The sequence below is a fragment of the Perissodus microlepis genome, chromosome 9, assembly GCF_051167445.1.
Source record: "Perissodus microlepis isolate ML-2025 ecotype Zambia chromosome 9, ASM5116744v1, whole genome shotgun sequence".
NCBI lineage: Eukaryota > Metazoa > Chordata > Actinopteri > Cichliformes > Cichlidae > Perissodus > Perissodus microlepis.
Genome location: NC_140469.1, coordinates 19,648,162 through 19,672,619, shown reverse-complemented (window position 1 = coordinate 19,672,619; position 24,458 = coordinate 19,648,162). Strand labels below are relative to the sequence as shown.

The window sequence follows — 24,458 nt, the reverse complement described above, 5'->3', positions numbered from 1 at the left end:
GGACCGGTTTAACTGGATATTTATGATCCAGCTGTCCTGTGTTGGTTAATGCAGAGAGTTAGAGATTCACTTCACACCACACACACAGCAGCCAGAGAACGACAACTTGCAATGGATTTTAATTTGCAAATAAAGCAGGGCCAAACTATTTTATTTGCACTTGTGAGGATTTAAAAAGATCAGTAATGAACTCGGGACTCCAGCCTGTTGGAGGCTGTTGTTCAGCAGAGCATTTTAATTCAGTCAACTGGATGTGTTCTGCTTTTGCCAACATGAAAAAAAAAAACCCTTTAATCACCATTCACAACCTGTTCTAAGACTTAGAGTTACAGCAATTAAAAAAAAGAAGAATATTTTTAACTGTCTCTGCATACTTGAGACTTTTTAATGGAATAGATTAACATGACAATGACTGAAGTTATCTACTTTCTTGCCACGATTTTGGGGAGAGGATCATGACTACTCATATCTTTGCAGGAAAGACAAAGCTGTGGTCGGTTAAATTTCAATTATGTTTCTTTATAATAGTACCGAGTCACAACAGTTGCTTTATATTGTAAGGTAAAGACCCTACAATAACACAGAGAAACCCAACATTCAAACGACTCCCTTTGGGGAAGCACTTGGCGACAGTGGGAAAGAAGAACTCCCTTTAAACAGGAACAAACCTCCCAGCATAACCAGGCTCAGACAAGGGGAAGCCATCTGCTGCAATTCATTGGGGATGAGGAGAGAAAAACAGGACAAAAGACACGTAGCAGCTACCTTTTAAATTGAGGTCTTTTTGTTTTTACAGTTTGGCTTTTGTACAGATTAAAAAAAATATATCTAACACAGTGTTAGGTTAACCTCATTCCACAACCCCTGAAATCAGCTGACAACAGCTCAACTCAGTGCCAAAACATATCAAGTGATGGTTACCTCCTACATCTACAGTGTTGTCTCTTATAGGGAATACTTTTTAAAAGGGCTGGGGGGGCACTGTTGACTCCCAGCAGAAGGTCCTGGGTTCAAATTCAGGCTGGATGCCTGCTGCTTTCCAGGTACACCAGCTTTGTGTCACAATCTAAACGGGGGTTGATTGGCAATTATAAATTGTCTGTGGGAATGGTTGTCTGTCTCTCCGTGTTAGGCCAGTTAAAGCTTAAATGCCTTTGGCTCTGTGACAGCTGGGATAGTCTCCAGCCATCCCACAACACAGAATTACCGGATGGTTGAAGCCTGGATAAGCAAAAGATGATGAGTGAAATAAACTGAGCTTTATACAGGGCAGATAAGCAGCAGATATGCTAACCATTAAAGTCAGGTTAAGCCTCCGGCATTATCCGCTATTTTAATTGGGCCAATATGCAAGTCTTATTGATCTTCGCATTGAAGTCTCACCAAGAGAGTTTGGTGTCCGTAGAGCAGAACTCCTGTGGATAAATACGCAGTGCTGTTTATTCATATTTATGTGCATGTCTTAGATTGAACAATCAATTATTCTGTGGGCTTTAAACCTTTATTTAAACATGTAAGTATCACATGAATTCAAGCCGAGCTGGTATCGTGAAATATATCCATGTCACCGTTTGCATCCTCTCCCCCACTCTGGACTTGAGTGCAGTGGGTCAAGACGAACTCCTCAAGAGTGTGTACGCACAATTCAACACACTGGGAATACGTAAGGTCCACTGATGAGTCTCCCGTCCTCTTTGTCTCCATGTTTTCTGCATCTCGATGGTTTTGTTGCAATGCTCTTAGTTGGCATTTACCCCAAAAAATATCTTTAAAAAAATAAATGTGATGTCCGTTGTTTTTATGCGTCAGAGGTTTTGCTGTCAGCCTCATTATGATTAGGGGGGTAAGGGTACATGGGGTTGGAGAAGGACAGCTTGGCATCTTTCCAGTTCAGACCCTGTATGTATGAATACACACAAAAAAAGACATATCATTTCCTGTGTGCTGATTTCTGCACAGGGAATTAGAGTGAACGCCAAAAGGCTGTGTACAGACACCATATCTCTACCTCCTTCCTCCAGGGGTAGACACTGATGGAAAGCCCGTGACCATCACTCCTCCTGGGGTTCACACTGGGACAGCCGCCCGCTCTTTCATCCTGAGGTAACGAAAATCATGTACATGGGTTTAAAATGAGATGAGGCTTAATGTGCGAGAGTGCATGAAATGCAAGCGCAATTAAAATCAAATTGCCTTGTTATGTGTACATAATTACAACTTTAACCTCCATAAAATATTTCATCGTCTTGCAGAGGTGGAATAATCACCGACTGTTTCCACTGCTGTGTAAGTGCTGAAGCGGATCTGTCATGGATATACTGGTTTGGAGCTACAGCGCTCTACTTAAAATTGCCAATAAGAAAAATGAGTGTAGTAAAACACATCTTGTGTGCTATGCTTGTGTGTGTTCAACATGCACTTTAATAATGTACTGATTAGAATTTATCGACATAAACTCTTTTCTCGTGTACATGAAGATGAAAAATGGCTCATAAAATGATCACGAAACTGTACATGAAAGGTTTGTGGTCACACATTCATTTGTGTTTATGAATTATAACTCTTACAAACACGCCACATGCACAGAGCAAAGTTTTAATCCACAGTCATCAAAGCAATGAAACATCACTCTGACTTGTATTACTCGGTGACACGCCCGTGTAGCTAAGAACAAAGTGTGTTTGTGTGTGTCTCTCATTCCATTATCCAAATGGAAGAGCTGTGCTTGCATCATGTCCTACGCTTGGCTCTTTCCCATTGATAGCAGGAATATTAGCAGAGATCAAAATTGCAGGAAACAAAACACACAGTGGGCGGACAATAATATGAGCGTCCGTGTAAGGTAATGCAAGCCAGTGAAGAAGCAGTTTCTAAAGCCTTTCATCATGTGATCTTGATTAAATTGGATATTTTTGGCATCGCAGCTTGTGCTGTTGCATTTGATCAGATTATATAGTTCAGTTATTGTGTCTACCTGCTGTATAGGCACTACAGTGTGTACATACAACACTCAGAGAAATACAAACTCAGAGCAACACACAAACTGCAAAATCAATAATCCTAAATCAAAAATCTAATTTTGCAGAAAGGCTTCTGGCGAGCACCTTCTGACTTCTTCTAAAATTAAATCCACTTATTGAACAAATGTGAGAACAATGGTAGAAATATTTGATTTGTGCGGCTGAGAAACTTAATGTTACTCAAAACATGACTGATTGGACATTTCTGTCTGCTGACCTCTGCTTTCCAGTCAAAATTTGGGTTATCCATCACCCCGCAGTCCGTCAGGTTGGGCTTTCTGTGGAGCCGGCAGACAAACTCATCAACACATTTATCATGAACAAGATCGTTACACGAAGGATCAGCAGTGAAACAGCAGAACGAATGCAGCTCCAACTCACATTAAGTGGCACTTTCTCTTGCGCAGAGCCAGAACACACACAGCGACTCCAAGTACGAGCAGCAGCAGCCCGATGCCGATGCCAACGTACACAGGAACTGCAGTGACATTAACAGGGTAAGTAAGGATGCAGTAATTACGCTCAGGCGAGTCATTTTAATAGAGGTGAGAGAAGAGGTGGGCTTCTATATTACCCATCTGCGTGTCCTCTGGTTTCGGCGAAGACGTGGAGAGGGATGGTTTCTCTCTGACATGGCAACGGTTTCCTGTCCATCCCGGCTGACAGCTGTGACCACGCAAGGAAAAACAAACGAAAGATGAGACACAGATGCTGAAACCATATGTAGCACCTTTTTGTGATCACATGATGAGGAGTCTGACTCAAATGTGCTTCTCAAATGTGAGTCTCTACTGGCCCAAAGATAAGAGGAATAAATGAACACAATATGCTTGTTTTATGATCTCCATCATGCTCTTGTCTTTTAATAATCCAGCACAACAACATGTTTTATAATCAGATTTTGGGTTGGAGGCCCTGAGCTACACTTTAAGAACCACTGCATAGCTGAATATGTCTTTATATTTCTTGTCTTTAATGAAGCAACTAGTGGCACTGTCATCCATTACTAATGAACTGCACATGCACATATATATATAACACTTAATTAAATAGACATAGATCAAAACTTTGGTAAGAACAGGATAATGTAAAAAACCTCCTCAGACTTTGAAGCTACATAAAATCAAATACTAAAACAAAAGAAGTATAATCCTGACAGTTTCTATTAAGCTTATTGAACATACGCGTCTTTTCCATCTTGACAAAAAGTGCAAGATTTATCTGCTGGACATCAAGCATGGAAACACAGGCTAATTGCGAATTGTTTGGCCGGTCTGTGGAGCTGCATCTGGAAAGAAAGTAAGTTCCTCTTTTTCAAATCTAAGACTCTGCTCCAAGTCAACATCTGTTCAGTATCAGCTTGATTTCAGCGCAACATTGACCTTCTAATTCGAAACACACAGCTCTCAGCAAAGCCAGACTGAGTCATTATCATTCAGAGGGGGTCAGCGTGCATATTGTGCGACTGTCTAGCCGTGGCAGTGGGCTGCTCCTGGCCTGGTTCCCTGGTGGATCCTGCTCAGCAGAGTGGAGGAACGTGAGGCAAATACTGAGCCAGAGGTGCTGGACATGAGTTCTGCTACAGCAGGGCTGTTATCAATGCTGGAACAGCTTCAGGAAGTCCATACCACACTGCAGTGTGAATGACGGTGGTAAGGTCCTCTTACATAATGAGAGGAGGCAGTGGTGGTGGCGCTGCACTGAGGAATGTTGGACGGGGACATGAATAGGAAAGGGGAATCAAACACAGGAGGACTAAATGAGGGAACGAGGCAGCATTTCTGAGACAAAAAGCATTAACAAAAAAATCTTTTGACATAAAGCAGGAAGGAAAAGGAAGAAGAGGTGTCTGGAGAAACAGATGAAATGCTCGCTTCTCCTTTTTGCTGGCTGGGCAGGCGTGTGGGTGCACTTGATTGACAACAGCTGAGCTCTGGCAGTGAAATTGGACACAAAGTAAACAAATTTGCGGTAGTGCCCACATGTCACGGGCAGACAGCTTGTTAGCAGTACTGAAAAGCGAAGACCACACCAGCATCTAACCTGTCTGAACTGATACCTGCGGGTACATTTATATTCTGTACGTGTCGCCGAGCCTACAAACCGACATTAGCAGCTCGCTTTTTGTCAGGATGTGCACGACAAGACGTGCGTTCATCTTTGCAAGTTAGATAAGAAGCAGACAAGCCAGTATGGGCTATTTAGCATTCAAAGTGTGCAGCTCTTGTGCAGCAGTTCCAGCTTCCTGTAAAAATGGTTTAAAAGGAAGTGAAGTTGTTGAAAACCAAAATTTGGATTAATCCAGTTTCTCAGTTTTGTCTTAACAAGAGATTTCCATCACAAATTCATATCATGCAGGAATTTAATTTCAATTGAAGGTGTTGCTTTTGTAATAACGTGACACTTATTGGGTTGTTGACATGGCGTGCAGTTAGTTATGTGACTTTAGGGAAGGTGTATCCACCCCGCTGCATGATTCACATTCATGTGTTGGAGAATTTAACCTCTGGTGAAAAGAGAACGGGGGAAATGTGAATCTCCCAGAGAGGCTTCACTGGTGCATAATGATGTTAGCAGATCCCGCACCAAGTCTTATAATTGCATTCTTTCTTTTATAATGAAAAATCTAATTGCAGACATTCCAAGCTGCTGATGCAGACAGCTAGATTCACGGGCTTAATAAAAAAAAAAACCTCCAACAGAGTGTCTGTCTTGAATGTGTTTTTGAAAGGTAGACGGCTGTATTATGCTGGCAGGTTAATCTGATGCATGGCTTTTTGGGGGTCTACCCGCTATAGCTATTCTTAGTGGTGACCACGATTAAATATTGACCAGGAGAACCCATCAGAGATTCCCAGGAAACACTATGTGGCGGATAAATGAAGGAAGAACCACCCTGCTTAATCTGCAGGGGATAAGCAGATTCCCACATGCTTCACGGAGCGTGTCTTTTCCAAGGAAAGAAACAAGACTGATGGGATTTCCATGTTTTAGAGCTCTCACAAACAGATAAAGGATGAGAGGGGGAGTGGGAAGAACAGACAAGATACTTATCTTTCTTTTGTGCATCTTAATGAATGTGACTGAGTTTGTGTATTAGTCTGCTTATAGATGCATGTTTGTGTGTGTGTCTGGGTGAAGTTCAGCTTACATGCAAACAGGCCCTTGTGTCATCACATGGCATGAGCCGTGATACATGCAATACATCGGAGGACATTCTGCAAATGAAGAAAAGGAAATGCAGCATCACCACACGTTGTATGAAGAAGGCAGGATACTCAAATCCTCACTGTACTCTGTCAGTAGCCACCATTTCTCTCCTCATCTGACAGGAAACAGACATGTGGCTGTTCAGAAGATGAAATCAGTCAATTATGTTGTTGGGGGGGGGAGTACTGTTGAGTGTCATCCATTAACCTCTGCAGAGAACATGAGCAGTTAAGTATGTTTTCAAAAATAAAGACACCGACGGCTTTTATTTACTAGTAAATGTCAGACAACCATTTGCTTTTAGTTCATGTGTCAGTTATTCAAGGTAGGTCACTCCAAACATCTTAGAGTTCTTATGAGGTCTTTTCAAGGTGCATCAGAGAAAGAGAGTGATCCCTAAGTGCCATCTTTCTTCTTCTTCTTGTGGCTGTGATAAATAAAGTTGCCCACATGATTTTTATCTGAAGGAAGCACCAACTTCACGTCTGGTGTTGAGCCAAGACTGTGCTGGCATATCTAAAATACTCCAGTCTTTTCAATTTGCTTTCCACCACAGTGCATGTCATTAATGTGGCCAGTGTCTTCCCTTAGTTGTGTCTGAACATTACAGTAAAACTGTTTTGGAAGAAATGTCTTTTGTGTTGAACACTGAGGAATCTTTGACTTAAAATAGCCGTTTGGTCTCTGAGTAATAGCCGAAGGACTGATTCTCATCTGTACCGATGTCCATGGTGAAAGAGGAGTCCCACAAGTGCGAGTGGTCCGAATGGGAGTGAAGTGAAAAGAGCAGCTTGGTTGGAAGTAGGCCAGAGGTGCACAAAGTGACAACTTATCCAATCAGTTTAAATAAGGTGCATTTTAGGATTTTTGGTGACTGAATTGCAGCTTTATGGTCGCTCCTTATACGCCCGGGTTGGAGGATCGGCCCCTTTGGGATCAGTCACCAGATGGAGAATCTGTTATTTATCTGTTATTTAAAATGTAATGAAAAATGTAGCATAGCCGTGAAGATTAAACCCGGGCAATCGTGGCTCAAGAGTTGGGAGTTTGCCCTGTAATCGGAAGGTTGCCGGTTCGAGCCCCGGCTTGGCAGTCTCGGTCATTGTGTCCTTGGGCAAGACACTTCACCCGTTGCCTACTGGTGGTGGTCAGAGGGCCCGGTGGCGCCAGCGTCCGGCAGCCTCGCCTCTGTCAGTGCGCCCCTGGGTGGCTGTGGCTACAATGTAGCTTGCCATCACCAGTGTGTGAATGGGTGGATGACAGGGACTAGTAAAGCGCAATACAAATACAGACCATTTACTTTAGCATGCTTTTTCCCCCTCGCCCACCTAATCTATCTGATGATGACTGCTCCTGCCTCCATAGGTTGGATGAGGGTTATTAGGGTTGCCTTTTAAATAATCATCATGCTGGAAATACCATTATGAAACCCTGAAGTGCTGCTCAGCCCTTGATAAAGTGACTTTGGCTTGGCAGCAAATGCAGGCTGAATGGGAGGTTTGGGCTTATTTCTCAAAGATGCAGGAAAGCAGAGGTTTTAATGGATCACATTTTGGCAGCTTGCAGTAACACCGTAAGGTGTGCTTTGAAGACTAAACAGCCAGACCTGAAAATGTCCTGAGAGTCCCTCGAAATGGGCAAATATGAGTGAAGTACTGGAAGCACTTAAGGGAAAACTGACTCATGAGAGGGCAATATATAGAGAAAAAAGGCAAAGGTATGTGCTAAATTAAATGTGAAAATACTTTAAAAGATTACTTTTTCGTAAATGGATACAAAGAAAAGACGTGTCATTTGAATCAAAGCAAATTGAGATGTAACAGCACATTGGAAGTAAATGTCACAGTGATTGACATCAAAGCTTTAAAAGAAGCTAAATTAAAGCATAGAGTGACTAATGAAAGTAGAGACATTTGATCACAGCTAAATGCACAGACAGACGTGACACAGAGGTGGTAGAAATGACACTTTAGAGTAAGTGCAACCTGCGACATGTCAGGAAATCATACAACAGGGCTACAGTTAATGGCAAAAAAGGGTAAGGTAATAAAAGCGTGTTACCATGGCAGCTGGATTCATCTGAGTGGAATGGCAGGCAGTCGACAAAATGGTCACAACGCCTCTGAAATGGGATACAGCTAGACGAACTTTCACACACCAGTTCTCCCAGCTTACAGTGGAGCCAAGCTGGTGGAAAAAATGAGGAAATATGAAGAGGGGTGAGTGTTAAATTCACAGACTATAATGAGTGTATTGTAATTACAGTAGGAGAACTGCACTGCTCACTGCCTTTTTAAAGCATTTTAAGGAGATATTCTACAAGCAATTGCACAAATATTCAAAAAGTCCAGCTTCTAACTCCCAAACCTTTCATTTCTTCTTAGATATAAACTGTATCGACAGGCTCCGTACAACTAATGCTGTCAATCAAATACACAGTCAAATTCACTTTATCAAAGGAACATATTTTAACACGACAAACACTAACCAAGGCCCATATAAACGTAACACACACTAAAAATAATCAAGTAGTTCACTGAGAGTGTTGGGATTTAAAAGCATGGACTGAGACCAGCTGACTTTAAATAGAAGGACACACACCAGCAACTCAACAGGCCTTCATAGTACCCACAGTGATCCTCACTCACACATCCTGTTATACATCTTCGATTACTGTGTTTACCCCAGTGCAGATGAGGTGACTGAAATTCAACCAATGGTGCTAAAAACTAAATAAAAAATGATTAAACAGGGTCTTTAATCTGTATGCAGAATGTACCCACTATAACCTGCTCTGTTTAAGTAAGAACTAAGTATAGCACCAGTAAACCTTTACCTTTGGTAGAACATAATATCACATACAGTACATGGAACCAGCAAAGACTACAAATATTTTACTTGTGTAAGCACATCTATATTAAAACATTACAAACTGACCAGTAGACATAAAAAACTTTTTTTTTTGCTCTTACTGTTGACTCAAAGTGTTCACCACAAGCAACACTTTTACATTCATTCATAATTCACTGTATGCACTCTATATAGCTCACATCCACACTTATGACCTATAAGCACATGAGCATGCACATCTTCAGTCTAGTGGTTCTCAAACTGCTGGTCAGGCCTGTACTGGTCTGGGCATGGCACCTGTGCAGGTAGGATGTGAGCAAAGTATTTAGGGGAAAAATACTGGAAAAAATATGCACAAGAATTGTGTCACCCCTCATTTCTTTACATTTAGCTTCAAAGAAGCCAGACTTTTCATTTTTAAAGTGGTCTAGAGCAATAATGTTGTAAGCTTTCTAAAGGTCTTTACATTTTTTATGGACATTAGCTGCTTTTTCACACATTTTAAATCAAATTTTTTTCCTTTTTTTCCTAACCATTTTTAAGGAAGTGAAGTGGGAAAAAAAAGCCGAGGTATGCCAAATTACACAAGAACTGGACTGAAAATCAGCATCACTGAACTTCCTGATTTAAATAATTGTCAACCTATAAGAACTCATAAAGGCAGAAAGTTAGCACAGATATTTGATCCCACATGTCTGATTAGCAACAGGTTCATTTTTCAGCAGGACAATGACTCCAAATGTACAGCTAATGCAGTAAAAGCACACCTGGGTGGAAAAACACACAGTGGAACAGTATCAGTCATGGATTGGCCTCCCCAGAACAGACCTCAATGTTAATGAAGCAGTGTGAGGTCATCTTGATGGAGAACAGGACAAAAGGCAGAAACTTACAAAGAAGAGCTTTAAATCTATTTCAAGAAGTCTGGAGAACTATTCCTGAAGATTACTTAAAGAAACTACAAGAAATGTTGTCTGAGAGAGGTCAGCCTGTTAGGAAGAATAAAGGTGGTCATACAAAATACTGACTTTAAGCTTGTTAGACTCTTACAAACTCTATTTATGTCCTATATTTTGCAGATATTTCAGTAAATTTCTGACCATTTCCCATATATATATATATATATATATAAGAAATGAGGGGTGGCTGAAGAATTTTGCACAGTACTGTAGATAAAGCTGAAGGGGGTGGGGGGTGGGGGGGTGAACTTTTTCAGCTTTTGAAGTGGACAGCATGCCGCAAATGAGACATATTGCTTTAGACTCTTGGAGGAAACCAGAGGACCCAAAGAAAACCCACGTAGGCAAACTAAACACAGGAAGAGCCCAAGATGGTTCAAACACAAAGCCACAAAGCTGACAGGACTAACCACTGCATCAAGGTGCTACCCACGACACTAAGATGGAAATTTAATGGAAAATGTGATAACCTCTTATAAATCTGAGGTGTAATGGCTTATCATTTTATGTGGAAATAGCTTTACTATATATACTGTGACCCCATTGCATTTTTTGCCGTTTGCTTTAGACATTAAGATTTTATCCCAACACTTTTTATATTGTACCTGTTTTTAAAAAATCTCAAAGATGTTACATTGGATGATGACACTGGATGATGAAACTGAGAAAACAGTCATTGTCATTACAGCACAAGCTGTGAACAGTTTAAAGGGACTATTTATTCAGTGGAGAGTAGTTCCAGTGAAAGCAGTGAGGTTTGTGGATTATCCAGAAGCTGTTTTTGGTAAACACGTGTGATTTTTTGAACTATTAAGCACTATCAGAAACATGTTTAGGGGAATTTGCGAGAGGTTTTCATCTCATCTGTTACTTATTAAACATGAATTCATGGGATCTTGTCTAAATATGGGTAAAACCGCCAATTATTTCCTTTTTTGCAAGAAGTGCACTTCAGTTTTCCAGCCATTCATCCTCAGTGAAAAATGAAGAGGTGCTAACTTACGGCAGCTGTGTTCATCCTCTCCTGTGGGACAGTCAACGACTCCATCGCAGCGCATTATGGATGGGAGGCAGTTATGATCTGAACACTGAAAATAACCAAGAGGACAAAGGACCTGAGGAGGAAGAGTTCCGGGTACAACAGTGGGACAATGCTCTTCATCAGACTTATCAGCACAGTCGGGCTCCGTGTCACACAACCAGCTCTCTGGGATACACTGGAAGGAGTATGCACACTGAAACTGGTTCACACCACAAGTCAGTGGCTGAGGAGTCACAGGTTCTGAGGTGGAAAATCACAGTGGAGAGATGCATGCAAAAGGGTTAAATAAACTTGATTTTCAGTCAAATACAGTAAAAATCCCCCATTGATAAATCCCAGGATTGTTTTTGAAAGTATGTTAATGTTTTTTTTGAGACCACAGAGGCTTCGTCAGAAAGCCAGTGAAAGAAACAGTTTGGGGTGGTGGGAGGACAGAATGGTGAGGGTGAGGAAACAACACAATATAAATGTAATTGCTTTTCCTCCCCATTGCCCTCCATGCTGTCCCTCGGCATTGACCCATTCTCTGCATTGAATTCATATGGACCTACAGGGCAACAGGCTCCATTAACTCACGACACTTTCCCCGAGGGTTCACACTATTTATATGGAAACTGAGGAGAGGAGCATAGATGTTGGAGGACAGGGAAAAATTGGGAAATGGGAGAATGTGAAAACTGGAGGAAATGAAATGAAAAATGAGAATGGTGCTAGAAGGATAGGAAATAAGGAAAAACTAAATAGAAGGGCAAAGAAGGCGAAAAACTTTCAGGTCTTTACCTCCAACTATACACTCTGCAGTGTAGGAAATGTCATCCAGGGCGATGTCTGTCCACATGTCTCCACCCACCTGGGCCTCAAAGGTCACTCTGAAGGGTACCGTGCTGGACACGATGACATTAGCGTATGTCCACTGTCTGCCGTGGTTTCCAGTGGCTGCCCACATCAACAGACGGGTACCGCTGGGTCCAACAGTAAAGACCTGGTGAGGTCAGGTGGAACAAAGTGACATTTCCATTTGATGTGTAACAATATGTTTGAGTGAGAACATGTATCATCACCATACAAAATTTATTATAATCAAACAAGCAACATAAAAAAAGTTTCTTTTTCAGTCTTTAAACATTTTTCCTTCAGTGGTGACAGGGTGTTTACACATCACCGTTACATGCAATAGAAGTATGTGCATTCTTTGCTTAAATAAAACCAGTAGAAATGCAGTGTAGAAAAACATAAACAATTGGAGTACTAGTAATAGAAGCGCTATAAAGCTTCAGTGTTTCCGTGTGTCATACTTTATGCATTTACATGCAACATGTACATAAAAGATGTCTGTAGCCACTGTGATGTTACTGAGGGCCTCAGTCATGCAGGTCTTAAGACCAGTCTGCAAACCTCTAAAAACCTCTGGTCACAAGGGAAAAAACTGTATTCCCCAACTGGTTGGCAAGTGATTGCTGGAGGTTGCTAGCTGTTGCCAGGTAAAATTGGTCTCAAAAAGTGTGCTGCATCAAAAAACTCCAGCCAGCTTAGGCTCCAATCATAGGCCATCCTCTTGAAAATGGAATTGAAACATCCTCTGGTTCAATTCAATTTTATTTATATAGCGCCAAATCACAACAGCAGTTTTATATTGTGAGATAAGACCCAACAATAATACAAAATGGTTGTTAGGTTAAATGCATATTCTCCTATCATTTAACAAGTGGTTGTTGGCAGATTGCTGTGGTTGCTGGTTGTTTTCAGACTTGTCTGCAAACACTCACAAACTAACTATGGAGCTGTAGTGAAACTTGGAAAAAGTGTGGCATAAGCTGGAAAATGTTGGCTCTCTGAGTAAAAGTAGTGCTTTTCTGTTAACAAACTACAGATAATCTTCACAAACTGCTAGCAACCAAAGCAACTGAGAGGAGGTTTCCATTGGAGCACTCCATATTTCTTTGTGACCAGTTTCACATGACGACTGAGACCAGCATCGGACAACCAATTGCCAACCGGTCAGGAAATACAACCTTCTCCCCTAGCGATTGGTGGTTTCCAGGGGGTCGCCAATCGGTCACTAACTTTAGGACTGTGTGGCTGGAGCCTAACTTATTTATGAGGTTCTGATTTGATACTTTAATCTGAGTTATTTGGCTACTGTCATCTTATGTTATTTTCCTTTATTTTTTCTTATTCTTTAAAATTTTAAATGAAATGAAATAAGTGAGTGATGGATCTGGCTGAGAAACTGAGGACACTCACTCTCATAGGGTAGCGCCTTGACTACAAAGTCACATGCTGCTTAATCATCGTTAAATTACTCTAGATTGGAGCATAATTTTAAAATTGTTTTATTAAACAACTAACTAACAACTTGGAACACAGCTACACACACATATACAAAACCAAAGCAGTTGCTACCTGCTCGTCAATAAAAAAGACAGGTTTAAGGCACTTTACTGTTAGCTTTATTTAACATACCTTAATTTTACATTAACTTGTAAAGATGGAGAGACCTTTGTCTTTGTACACTTACAAAACTTGGCTGCCAAACTGATCCAAAACTAAAAACACCATCTCATCATTTTTTAAAATGTATTTTAAGATTTTATTGATTAGTACAAAGACCTGCACGGCCTCTTTTCCAGCTACATCTCTGATCTCTTATACACACACTGCACTTTAAGGTCCTCAGGCAGTGGTCTGTTTTGTGCTCCAGAGGTCTGGCTGAAAACTAAAGCATACAAAGCATGTTCAGTCAAGGCTTCTCCAACAGTCTGCTTGAGGAAATCAGGTCAGCTGAATCACTGACCTCCTTTGTATCGTCTCTTAAAACAGACTTTTATGGGAGAGTATTCCTTTGTTTAGTTGAGTTTCAATTTAAAAATACACTTTTCAATATCAGAGGTGTAGTGGAACAGAAGCAAAAAGAAGCACGAAATGGAAAAACTCAATTAAAGTACCGTAGAATATCCTTCCTTGCAATACTTTCTGATGGCTTATTTCAAAAGTGGAAACTCTGAAGGTTTAATAGTTGTTTTTGACTAGCAATACAGTAATTTATGCATAATTTAGAGCTGTGAGTTTTTGAGTAGTTTTGTTTATAATTCATGTAGATTCCTTGTAAGCGCCTCATCTGTGGCTACGCATGGAGTACACTTCCTGTCTAAGTAGGGCTTTTAGCAAATGCTTATTGTTTGTTGTTTTGAAATTAACCCATTTAACAAAGAGACCTAAAAAGACATGAAAAAACTGATATGATAATGACGTTTGTAATCTGACATGCTTTGATGGATTATTTGCAGGAAGAAAGACTTTCATTCCCTCCTTTGGGTATCAGGTGACTGACAGTAAGCAGAGCAAAATATGTTGATAAGCTGAGTAAAAGAGGAAAGAAATCTCTGACAAATCCAAATTAAGCCTTCATTTTGGATCATTTCTTAGCAGGTGACAGTTAAAAAAAAAAAAAAAAAGCCTGATGCCCAAAAGCAGCAAACAGAAGAGAAATTTGTCTGAGATGAGGTCACCTTCAATGTTCCCATCCTATCAGAACCATGCATGAAGAACCAGAAGCGCAGGTGACACAGGCCGATGCTGGCAGGAAATGGACTCCTGGTTGTCACCTTGGCAACATCGCCCTCGTGCTGAATGGCTGAGTTTATATACAGGAAGTTCCCTCCACCACCTTTGGAGATAAATGCAGTACTTTACAATTGCAGAACATTTATGTAAGGCATGAGTAATATCTCAGTGCGATGAACGATGAAGCTGAAACGGCAAAAGAAAAGCCACAGCCAAACCCAGCTCAACCATCAAATTTCAGCTTTGCTGCAGGAAAGAAATCCAATAACCTTATTCTGCTGGTTCAAATATGCACGATATTTAGACGGAGGAAGGCTGTCGTTAAATGTATCCTGCAGCCAAAAGCTGCAGAGAGCTTCTTCAGCTCGGCTAGGCTTGGAGATGAGACAGCATGTGTGCGGTGCCAGAACAAAGTGGGAGTTTTCCACATGAGTTAAGGGGGATTTAAGGCCATCACAATCCACAGTGCACAAAAAAACCTGCTCACACCCACAACACAGATTCCACTGCGGTGAATCAAATCATAAAAATCAAAACAAAGTCTGTGCATCTATCCAGGCAGAGCTCATTTTCCAAGAACGTGTACACGCATGTGCTCCATTACCTGATCCTATAACGACAGGATATTTGCAGAGTCATGCCTTTGTCCATGTGTTTTTAAGCTGTAAGATCACGAGTCCATCCAGCCCATCATTCATCCTTCCGATCAATAACCTCAAATGACCGATCAGGAATAGCAACCTAGTGACAGCCAGTACAAGGTGGAGTTACAGCTGCACCTCAGAAGACAACAGCTGGTCATTGAGTGGACTGTCACCAATTAAAAACGCTGCTTTGTCCTCAGCATTATGGTTCTCATGTGGCATGCAGGGACAAAATAGCTGCTGTGTGTGTGTTTCTTTACCTCCTTACTTTCTCCTTAACAGTTTTCACCCGTGCGCTCCACTCATGCTGCTTGTCGTCCTCATTTCAAACTGGTCTGTCATCATTCAAGGCCTTAAATAAAAAGGGCGTGCTTGGAGAAGTCACTCGCTCATTTTCTCTACCCCTTACACAGCCTGAGACAGGAGTGAGCAATTGGTACAATTTTATGTTGCTCATGTCTTCAGAAACAATAGCTGCTAACTGTGCTGTGGCAGACAGATCTGTGGACTTGCACTCGTGCACATCTGTGCACAAGGGGATGGAGGAGAGGGGAGAGTTCCAGTTTAATCTTGGAGAGATGCTAAAGTGTATATTTACCAGTGAGAAATCACTCATATTTAAACTTGCTCACATACAGCAATAACTGATTTAATCCCTGGGTAACAGCATATCAGTACACAAGTTAATATTAATAGTAGATGCCTGAATACATAAATGCACTGAGTTGCTGAAATGTGATTGGCTGATCAGATATTTGCATTAATAAGCAGTCGAGCAGGTGTAGTCAACAAATGTATTTTCAGCTGGTGAGTTATTGATGCCTTGAAGTCTTACGGAAATTTTGATTAACATTACTTCGCATAAATGTGGGTAATTGTTGCCAAAGTGTCGTTACCTTTCAATTAATCAGTTTAAAACACAATATTTGAAGCAGCTTTGCTTCATATGATAAGCAGGAATGCTGTTAAGCTCAGTTTGACTCAGACTGATATTGATCAGGAAGTATTTTTAACCCTGCCTTCATGTTGGTGTCACACAGTCCTATTTTCCAGCTGTCAAGTTGTAATTACAAAGGCGCTGCCAGAGAGCTGAAAACATGGAGGGTGTCAGGAGAATGCAGATGTTGTCTGCTCCTAATTTTGAGAAATTGTTTGTTTTTTCTGCCAGTGTTATTAACAGGAACAAACTAGGAGGCGGGCAGAAGCATCCGATCAGAAGATGCTCATATTGTAATTCTGGGTATCATGTAAGTGACACAAGGATGGAGGATTTTTTCAGACAAAGCCAAACATGAGGAAAACAGAATAAAACTACCCCTCGGTGGGCTTTTCTATAGACTTTTTAGATAATTAAAGGAAATAAGCTCAGGGAAAATCAGTTTATGATACATTATTTGTTCAGTAAGATGATGCTCAAAAATTCTACTTTTATGAACCTCGAAGCATAAATGGAACAACTTTTGTGTAGTTGGTTAGCGAACGCCTTCTGTGGGTTACATAAAAGAACTTCAAAATACATTAGTGGAGTACTTCTATGTATTTTATGCCATAAAACAAAACATTGTGCTAATTTCAGACCTTATTGCAGCCAACCACCCAAAAAGCCAATATAAAAACCCTCGACTTACTTTGAGAAAAGAAAAACAGAAGTAAAAGCACATTTTTCTTTATGTGTATGGTCATATTTTTGGTAAGATTTTAGCAGAGAGCAGCTGCAGACCTTGGCTGTGGTCGGTGATAGGTCCAGCCCCTGGTGTCTCAGTACTGGAACCAATCCTCCAATCAAAGTCATCATCAGGGTCTTGAGAAAGTTGGCATCTCTCTTTCCACTGGTCTCCCTCCATGTTGAAGCTACAAGCACCTGGCGAGCTAATTATTTTGTCTGCCAGAAAGAAAGAAATTGAAAGATGAAAGGAAAGAGTTTGCAGTCCTGTTTCAAAGTTGTCCTTCTGCTCTCCAAGAAGGGACCTATTTATCATTTCTACTCACCGCAGTCAGCTTCGTCCGATTCATCAGCACAGTCGGCCTTGCCGTCACACACCAGGTGGGACTCAATGCAGTGGCCGCTGCGACACACAAAATCTGTGGGCGCAGGACAACCAACGGCCTCCACAGTGGCTAAAACATACAGATAATTACAATGAATAATCATGATTTCTATTACTCCTCAACAATTTCATCCCCATTTTCAAATCCAGACAAATTAAATCTGACATGAAATAAAATGCTGTGATGAACAATTTATTAATAAAACACAGACTTCCTGTGCTCAGCACCAAAGAACAGCAGCGGAGAAGAAGGTAAACAAAAGCAGACAAAGGCCTGTCAGAGAAATCAAAGCCCCCTTCCTCCTGCACCGCCTTGTTTGAGATGGAACAGAGAGCAAGGAAAACAAATCAGGTGGCTCATAGACAGCACGCACACACACAAACACACACACACACACACACACACACACACACACACACACACACACACACACACACACACACACACACACACACATTATCCACGTCTGTGCAGATGTGTGTGTGTGTGCATGGTTAAACTTCAAAGGCAGCGACATTAAATGATGAGTGAAATGAGGAAAGAGTTGAATTTCATTGCGGGAGGTCAGTGGGGTTAAAACCCATCATATAATAAACTGAAAATCCATTTTAGCGAGCACTCAAAGTTTATGGAAGTTGTCTGTCTGTGTCATTTGGCTTTAGACAGACAATTTGTCTGCTTGTGTGTCTGCAGTCTGTTTTGATCTATGCCTCCGCTTAGATCTGCAGCTCAGTATTTATGTTCTCCTGTGTGTGTTGGTTTATACGTGTGCACTGGAGATGGAGATGGAAAAGGGTCGGCAGAGCATGAAACATCGCCCCTGGTGCCCAGCCTTGTGCCAGGTCCTGTTTAATGTACAACATCTGTCTCAAACATAAATATCAGACGGCGTCTGTCAGCGACTGTCGTCCCAAAGACAATCAAAGTCTCCTCTCGCTTCGAGACCCACCAGTTCTGCCTTTCTTTTTCTCTGAGTGTGCCAGCGGCAGAATCAATTTCATACTCCAAACTATCAGCTGGAAAGATCATAAAATAATTTCACAGCATAGTTATATCGCGCTTATGAAGCTTATTGGAAGAATACTTTGATAAAACGAAAGCAGAGAGGAAGGCTAGAGAGAAACTGAAAACAATTGAATCCACTTTGTGAAATTCAGGCTGAAATCTTTTTTAGTTTTTATTTTCTCAACCACTCTAACTGCTGGAATTATTTATTTTGTTGCGTTAAGGCACCTGGGTTGGTGCGGGTTTACATCATGCATCGCTTTACTTTAATCTCACATTTACAAAGAGACTGATTCATGGGTCCAGCTTCTTTTAAAGGCAAGATTACGGCTATTCTCCAGACTTCAGCAAACATGAGCCGCTATGAACACAAAGTTAATAAAAGACATTTTCCTCATGCTTTTAAAAGTTTAGTTGAATTGAAGCTGCTTTTTAAATTTAAGAAGCAATAAGAAAGATTTGCACTGCCACTGTGCACAAAGCGACGGTAATATATGTGCAGGGGTTTGCCGAGCGCCAGCGAGCCTGTGATTACTTTACCAGGTGGTGAGATTTCCGGCTTTTGAAACTTTTCCTCTCCACTGCTCCTTTTTTTAGGACAGTGAAATTTAAAGACCCTTCCTATCTCCTCTGCTCACCTACGATAGTGCCTGCAGTGCGTTATTTATCATTTACCTTTGCTGGCTGCAATTCACAGTTAATTAGTAAATTACTTGTAAACTATACCATTGGAAACTGCAGATGCAGATACATGTACATAAATAATATGTGATATAAATACGCTGTCCAGCCCAACTAGATTTAACTAAGTAAAAAAAAGTAAGAGCCGTTGATGACATTGGAGGTTTAGATTCAGGAACATTATGTTTCCCAAAAATGAGGTCAGCTGACTAAAAGAAGACAGAGTCAAACATTTTTACCATCAATGGATTTTTTTCTTCCCTGATGACAGCTGTATATTCCAGGATGAATATACCAGAGTTCACCGGGCTCAAGTTGTGAAAGAGTGAGACATCATTTTCACACATGGCTTGGCCGCCACATAGTTCGCACCATAATCCCGCTCAAAATCTTTGGGATCTGCTGGAGAAGACTTTACGCAGCACTTCCAACTTTTCGATCATGACTACAAGTGGCAAAAAATAACGTGATTCTCAATGGGAACAAATGTTGTGACAATAAGCTTATCAGATGTGTGCTGCCATCAAAGATAAAGGTGTGTGTTACTTTCTTTCGACTGTGCAGCTTTTAACACAATTCTGTCTTTGCCCGTTGCTTTGTGCCTAATAATTGGTCACAATATTTCTCACCTTGTCTTTTGTCATTGGTGCAAAGATCGTTTTTTATTCGGTTAAATTATGTTTTTGCTTTGCCAATTTTGAAATGGTTTACTTCTAATTAAAATTCACTAATTCACTAATTCTATTTTATTGTATTTCAGTTGTTTTTTTTCCTTTTTAAGATATTTGTTTTAATAATAAGAATAATCATAATACAATTTTACTTTGTTTACATATACACCATTATATGTATTTAACCTATTATGTTTTTTTGTGTTTAACTTCATTTTTTTTTTTAATTAACTGCAATAACAAAAGAAATACCCAAATCACTTCTCCGGGTCGCTTGTTTTAAGCTAAATGCTAACAGCAACATGCTAGAATTTGCTGGTTGTCAGTCATTTTCCATATATCTGCCAAAAGCATCTTTTAAAAAAAATTATTTAATTAAAAAAAAAAACATGCCTGCTTGCACGTTCATAATTGTACGCAGGCATTTAATTGACATAACTAATTATGTCATTTCATTTTTACATCACTACAACTTTTACATTTTTATTAAAGTCCACAAATGCTTTGATGCTGGTTCAACCCATTTTAAATTAGTGTTCAAAAGCGTTATATAATCAATAGCTTTTTTTTAAATGTACATTATTATCAGATTATTTAAGTGAGGTCCTAATAGTGATCCATGGCAGATTTATACATGTACACATAAAAAAATCATGGTTTTCTAAGAGTTTCCTCAAAAAAGGTCATTTATTTTCTTAGAACCATGAATGTCTGCATCAGTTTTCATAGCAGTCCATTCAGTTATTGTTATATTTCAAGAAGATCAAGTGAAGGACACAGTTACAATGTCATCCCCAGAACTCTCATGATTAAGAATTTAGAAAAAAGTCTGTGGCACTGCCTTCGGTTCCACCCCACTATTAAAAATGCACCAATACAAAGATAAATGAAAAAAAACTTTTAAAATGACATGTAATCATAATAATATTGACCAAACAATCGTTTGGAGCAAAACTATCAGTGACAAAATGAGCAGTAATAGAAATGCTAGTAATATTGTCATTAATCTCCCCAGGTGTATGAAACATGGGCTTATAGTGACCCAATTTCACCTGAAATTTGCCTTCATAGTGCTTTTCATAATTATTTTATTGTAGTCCAGTCTATATGCAAAACTTGTTGTGTACTGTATGCTACCTACTTGGGGCACAGTCTATGTACTCCAGGTCATCTAAGGCCGCTCCACCGCTCACGTCCTTTAGGCGCACCACCTCAAATATGACTTCAAAGTTCCTGAGCTTCCTCAGGGGGATCTCTGCTTGGTTCCACTTATTGCCCTGATGTCCCGTTTGATTCCACACCTCCTTTAAATTATTCTCCATCTGTGGAGAAGAGCAGCAATGAACAAAAAAGAGGCTCATGTGGTAGCATTTCACTTACTATGAGGCTGCAGTCTCATTTCAAAGAGCTACAGCAGTCATTACTGTCAGAAAAAGATTTTTCAAGCTTTAAGCCTCATGTCGAGAGTGAAGAACTTCTTGGTCAAAACGTGCTGAATCAGATATGTGGACAGAGTGCTGCTGCTGAGAAAAAGCGAATACCATCTAAGAGAAGTCATTAAACTCTCATTAGCATTAGCATAACATTGTAGTAATAATTCCCCCGCCTTGAGACCTGCGACTCACATTTAAACCCTGCTTTCTGAGTATGGTAATGGATTTCTCTCATGTCACATATGGAACATATTAAAAGACAAACTGACGTGTATTCCTCTGTAAGCCCGCTATGCCTTTTCCCATGGTACTTGCCAGGCACTAAATCATGACTAATACAGCTTTGAAACAGCAAATTTGACTTTGGGTTTAGTGGATGTGCCTTTTGACGAGCCGGCATCTCATCGCTGGTTTTTATTGTCATGTCAAAAGCATCAATGGGACTTTTATAAAGCTCTCTCACTTCATATTAAAATACTTTGGGCATAAGAGTAACAGGATCTAGCGAGGTGATGGTGAAGGTAGTAGAAAATGCAATGGAATTTTAACAATAGTGTAGTTCAGATAAGATAAAACAGAACCGTACTCTACATACACAGATTTTAAAAAGTAATGCTGAATGTTAGATGAAGTGGATTAAAGGAAAAAACAAAACTCGAGAAACTAAAGAATAAATATATCAAGACAAAAAGTATCAACAAGAGTACAATGTCAAAGTAAAGTCTTCAAATTGTTGTTGCATGCTCCGGTCAAGCCAACAAAGACAAATAAAGTAGCTAAGTATAATTAAAGATGAGTAAAAAAAAATCCTGAGAAATTAAAACTCGGCATGAATGTTTGGGATTATTTACTTAAAGATTTCTCACCTAGATTATGTAATAAAATGATAGAACTACCTGAAGTCTTTGGGCTCATTAACTGTGGGGACGATGGTCCTGTGATGGTTAAGGAAGAAGTGTGATCCGTGTTCAGCCTGAAAAAATGTTTACTTAAATAGAAGCGGTGGTGCATAAAACACTGTGTTTTGCTACTGTATACAATGTTGTACTTATGGCAGATGATCCACGTCAGTAAAGTACTGCAGATCATTTCCAGAATTTGTTAATCTAATGTGATCCTCGTCTTTGTTCAAACACGAAACCCTTAAAGCTGAAAACCTTCCCATAAAATATCTGCATCTGTATGTCGCTTGTGGAAGATTTTCTTTTTATTTGAGTATTTCATTTGAGGATGAATGGTTATATTGTTGCTCCTTGTTTGGCCAAAGGGGATGAAACAAATCCCTGACTGCATGTCTAACCAGCCCCACTCGATTTTAGCTGAAACCTTTTCTGTTTTCAATAACGGGACCAGAATGAAGCAAAACAGACTTCTTAGCAGAACGCTTCTGTGGGCTAGCAAGACAAAAATGACATGGTTGGTTTATCAGAAATGTTTTCAAACTGTGTAAAGTCATCAGGGATGTGGTATAAGTATTTAGGTTGGCAACAGCGTGTCTGAATAACTCGCCCATCTACAATAAATAGTAGCACATGGCCACTTTTAAAACTTTTTTATTGAAAGAATGTGGAACCGCTTGGAGTTGGTGTAGCTGAAGAGTCTCTGATGGGGTTAGATCTGCAAAAGCATTGAGCCAAGAATAAGAATGAAGTGTAAGAAATGGCAGCTAATTGTTGGCAAACTGAGCCAGTATGGATCAAGACTGACTTTGTACAACTTTTGAGAAAAATACCCAAACATCTATAAGGTACTGAGCAAAACTTATATAGCAGTACTTCTCCAGACCTTCCGAAGGTCTTTCAAAGTTTCTCTTTTTCTTTGATCTACTTTTTTACTCCTTTTCAGTCCAGTCCTCGAACCTCCCCAAGGTCATGGTGAAGAGAGAGCTAAGTGTAAAAGCGAAGCTCTCAATTTACCGGTCGATCTACATCCCTACCCTCACCTATGGTAGTGACCGAAAGAACGAGATCGTGGATAAAAGCGGCAGAAATGAGCTTCCTCCGAAGGGTGGCTGGACTCTCCCTTAGAGATAGGGTGAGAAGTTCAGCCATCCGGGAGGGGCTCAGAGTAGAGCCGCTGCTCCTTCACATCAAAAGGAGCCAGTTGAGGTTGGAAACGCCTTGGTGTTCCCCTGGAGAAGCTGGAGGAGGTGGCTGGGGAGAGGGAGGTCTGGGCTTCTCTGCTTAGGCTGCTGCCCCCACGACCTGGCCCCGGATAAACGGAAGAAGATGGATGGATGGATGGATGGATGTTTTTTATTTGTTTGTTGAGCCACTTAACACTGACCTTATGAATCATTCAAAGGGATGAACCAGTATTATGTATACACAATTTAGCAAAGAACCCATTTTTGGTATTTTTAGGCACTTTGTTACAGCAACCATGAAAACATATAATTAGTTTTCTTTATTTTTCAGCTAAATCTTTGAAAAATGCCAAAAATAAGCCAGTTTGGAATAGATAAAATTATATTTTTCACCAACAAGATGAATCCAGAAGAGCTGTTAGTCATTGGCTATATTAGGACACACTACACACCATGAGGAATACAGTCCTTGAATAAATGGTTCCAATTTTCCTAGAAAAATTTATTTATATATATTTATTTATATATATATATATATATATACAAAAAAATTCCCCACTTGCCCCTGTGGGCGGTCAATCCTTCAAGCTCGGGTCCTCTACCAGAGGCCGGAGAAGAGAATTAATGGGGGTGCATATAGATTTAACTACCTATTCTGGAGAAAAGCATTAATGGGGGTGCATATAGATTTAACTACCTATTCTGCAGAAGCTCATGAGTCTGATATTAATACTGCTGTAGCTCTAATAATTTACGACGGCTTCCTCGTCCTCTGCTCTTTGTAAAGGTGATGGGAAAACTGCAGGTCTATAGCGTCACATAATTATTCAGTTTTAAGGGCAGTGCTGCAGTGGGGAATGAGTCGCAAGAGTGTGAAATAAACACCACCTCTAACAAAATAAAGCAGCAAACATGCTGCACTTGAGGTGGCAATATGTGACCAGAGGCTCGACTGCAGTGAAAGGAAACCTGGTGTAATATACTCAAACGCAGAGGACAAGCAATGTCACTTTCTACTCTGCGGTTGGAAAGCCTATTAAAATGCACCCTTGGGTGAGGCTTGCACAGACTGTCTTCTCTCTTTATGCCAGTGAAGCCCTGGCTTGAAATAATCTTGTTACTGTGAGAGTAGAGTGTACATTAATAGGCAGCGTTGCAGCAGGACTTATCCAGATTTATGCCACGGAGTAAAGGCCCAATCCATAAAAGCAGCCAGAGAGCGAGTGACGAGCGCGCGTTACAGG

General features: G+C 40.4%; 1 protein-coding gene across 1 annotated transcript in view; it reads right to left on the bottom strand.

The window, feature by feature from the left end:
- Nucleotides 1–265: 265 nt before the first annotated feature.
- malrd1 (MAM and LDL receptor class A domain containing 1) overlaps nucleotides 266–24,458 on the bottom strand; it is a 67,629-nt gene continuing 43,436 nt past the window's right edge. The window contains exons 21-33 of the mRNA XM_084939941.1: nucleotides 20,837–21,017; nucleotides 17,279–17,407; nucleotides 17,010–17,171; nucleotides 14,591–14,748; nucleotides 11,862–12,063; nucleotides 11,043–11,321; nucleotides 8,292–8,417; nucleotides 6,172–6,238; nucleotides 3,595–3,686; nucleotides 3,402–3,498; nucleotides 3,238–3,298; nucleotides 2,009–2,098; nucleotides 266–1,897 (exon numbers count right to left, since the gene is read on the bottom strand). Of these exons, the coding sequence (XP_084796067.1) occupies nucleotides 1,799–1,897; nucleotides 2,009–2,098; nucleotides 3,238–3,298; nucleotides 3,402–3,498; nucleotides 3,595–3,686; nucleotides 6,172–6,238; nucleotides 8,292–8,417; nucleotides 11,043–11,321; nucleotides 11,862–12,063; nucleotides 14,591–14,748; nucleotides 17,010–17,171; nucleotides 17,279–17,407; nucleotides 20,837–21,017 (1,743 nt within the window). The 3' untranslated portion in view covers nucleotides 266–1,798. The remainder of the gene's footprint in view (nucleotides 1,898–2,008; nucleotides 2,099–3,237; nucleotides 3,299–3,401; nucleotides 3,499–3,594; nucleotides 3,687–6,171; nucleotides 6,239–8,291; nucleotides 8,418–11,042; nucleotides 11,322–11,861; nucleotides 12,064–14,590; nucleotides 14,749–17,009; nucleotides 17,172–17,278; nucleotides 17,408–20,836; nucleotides 21,018–24,458) is intronic.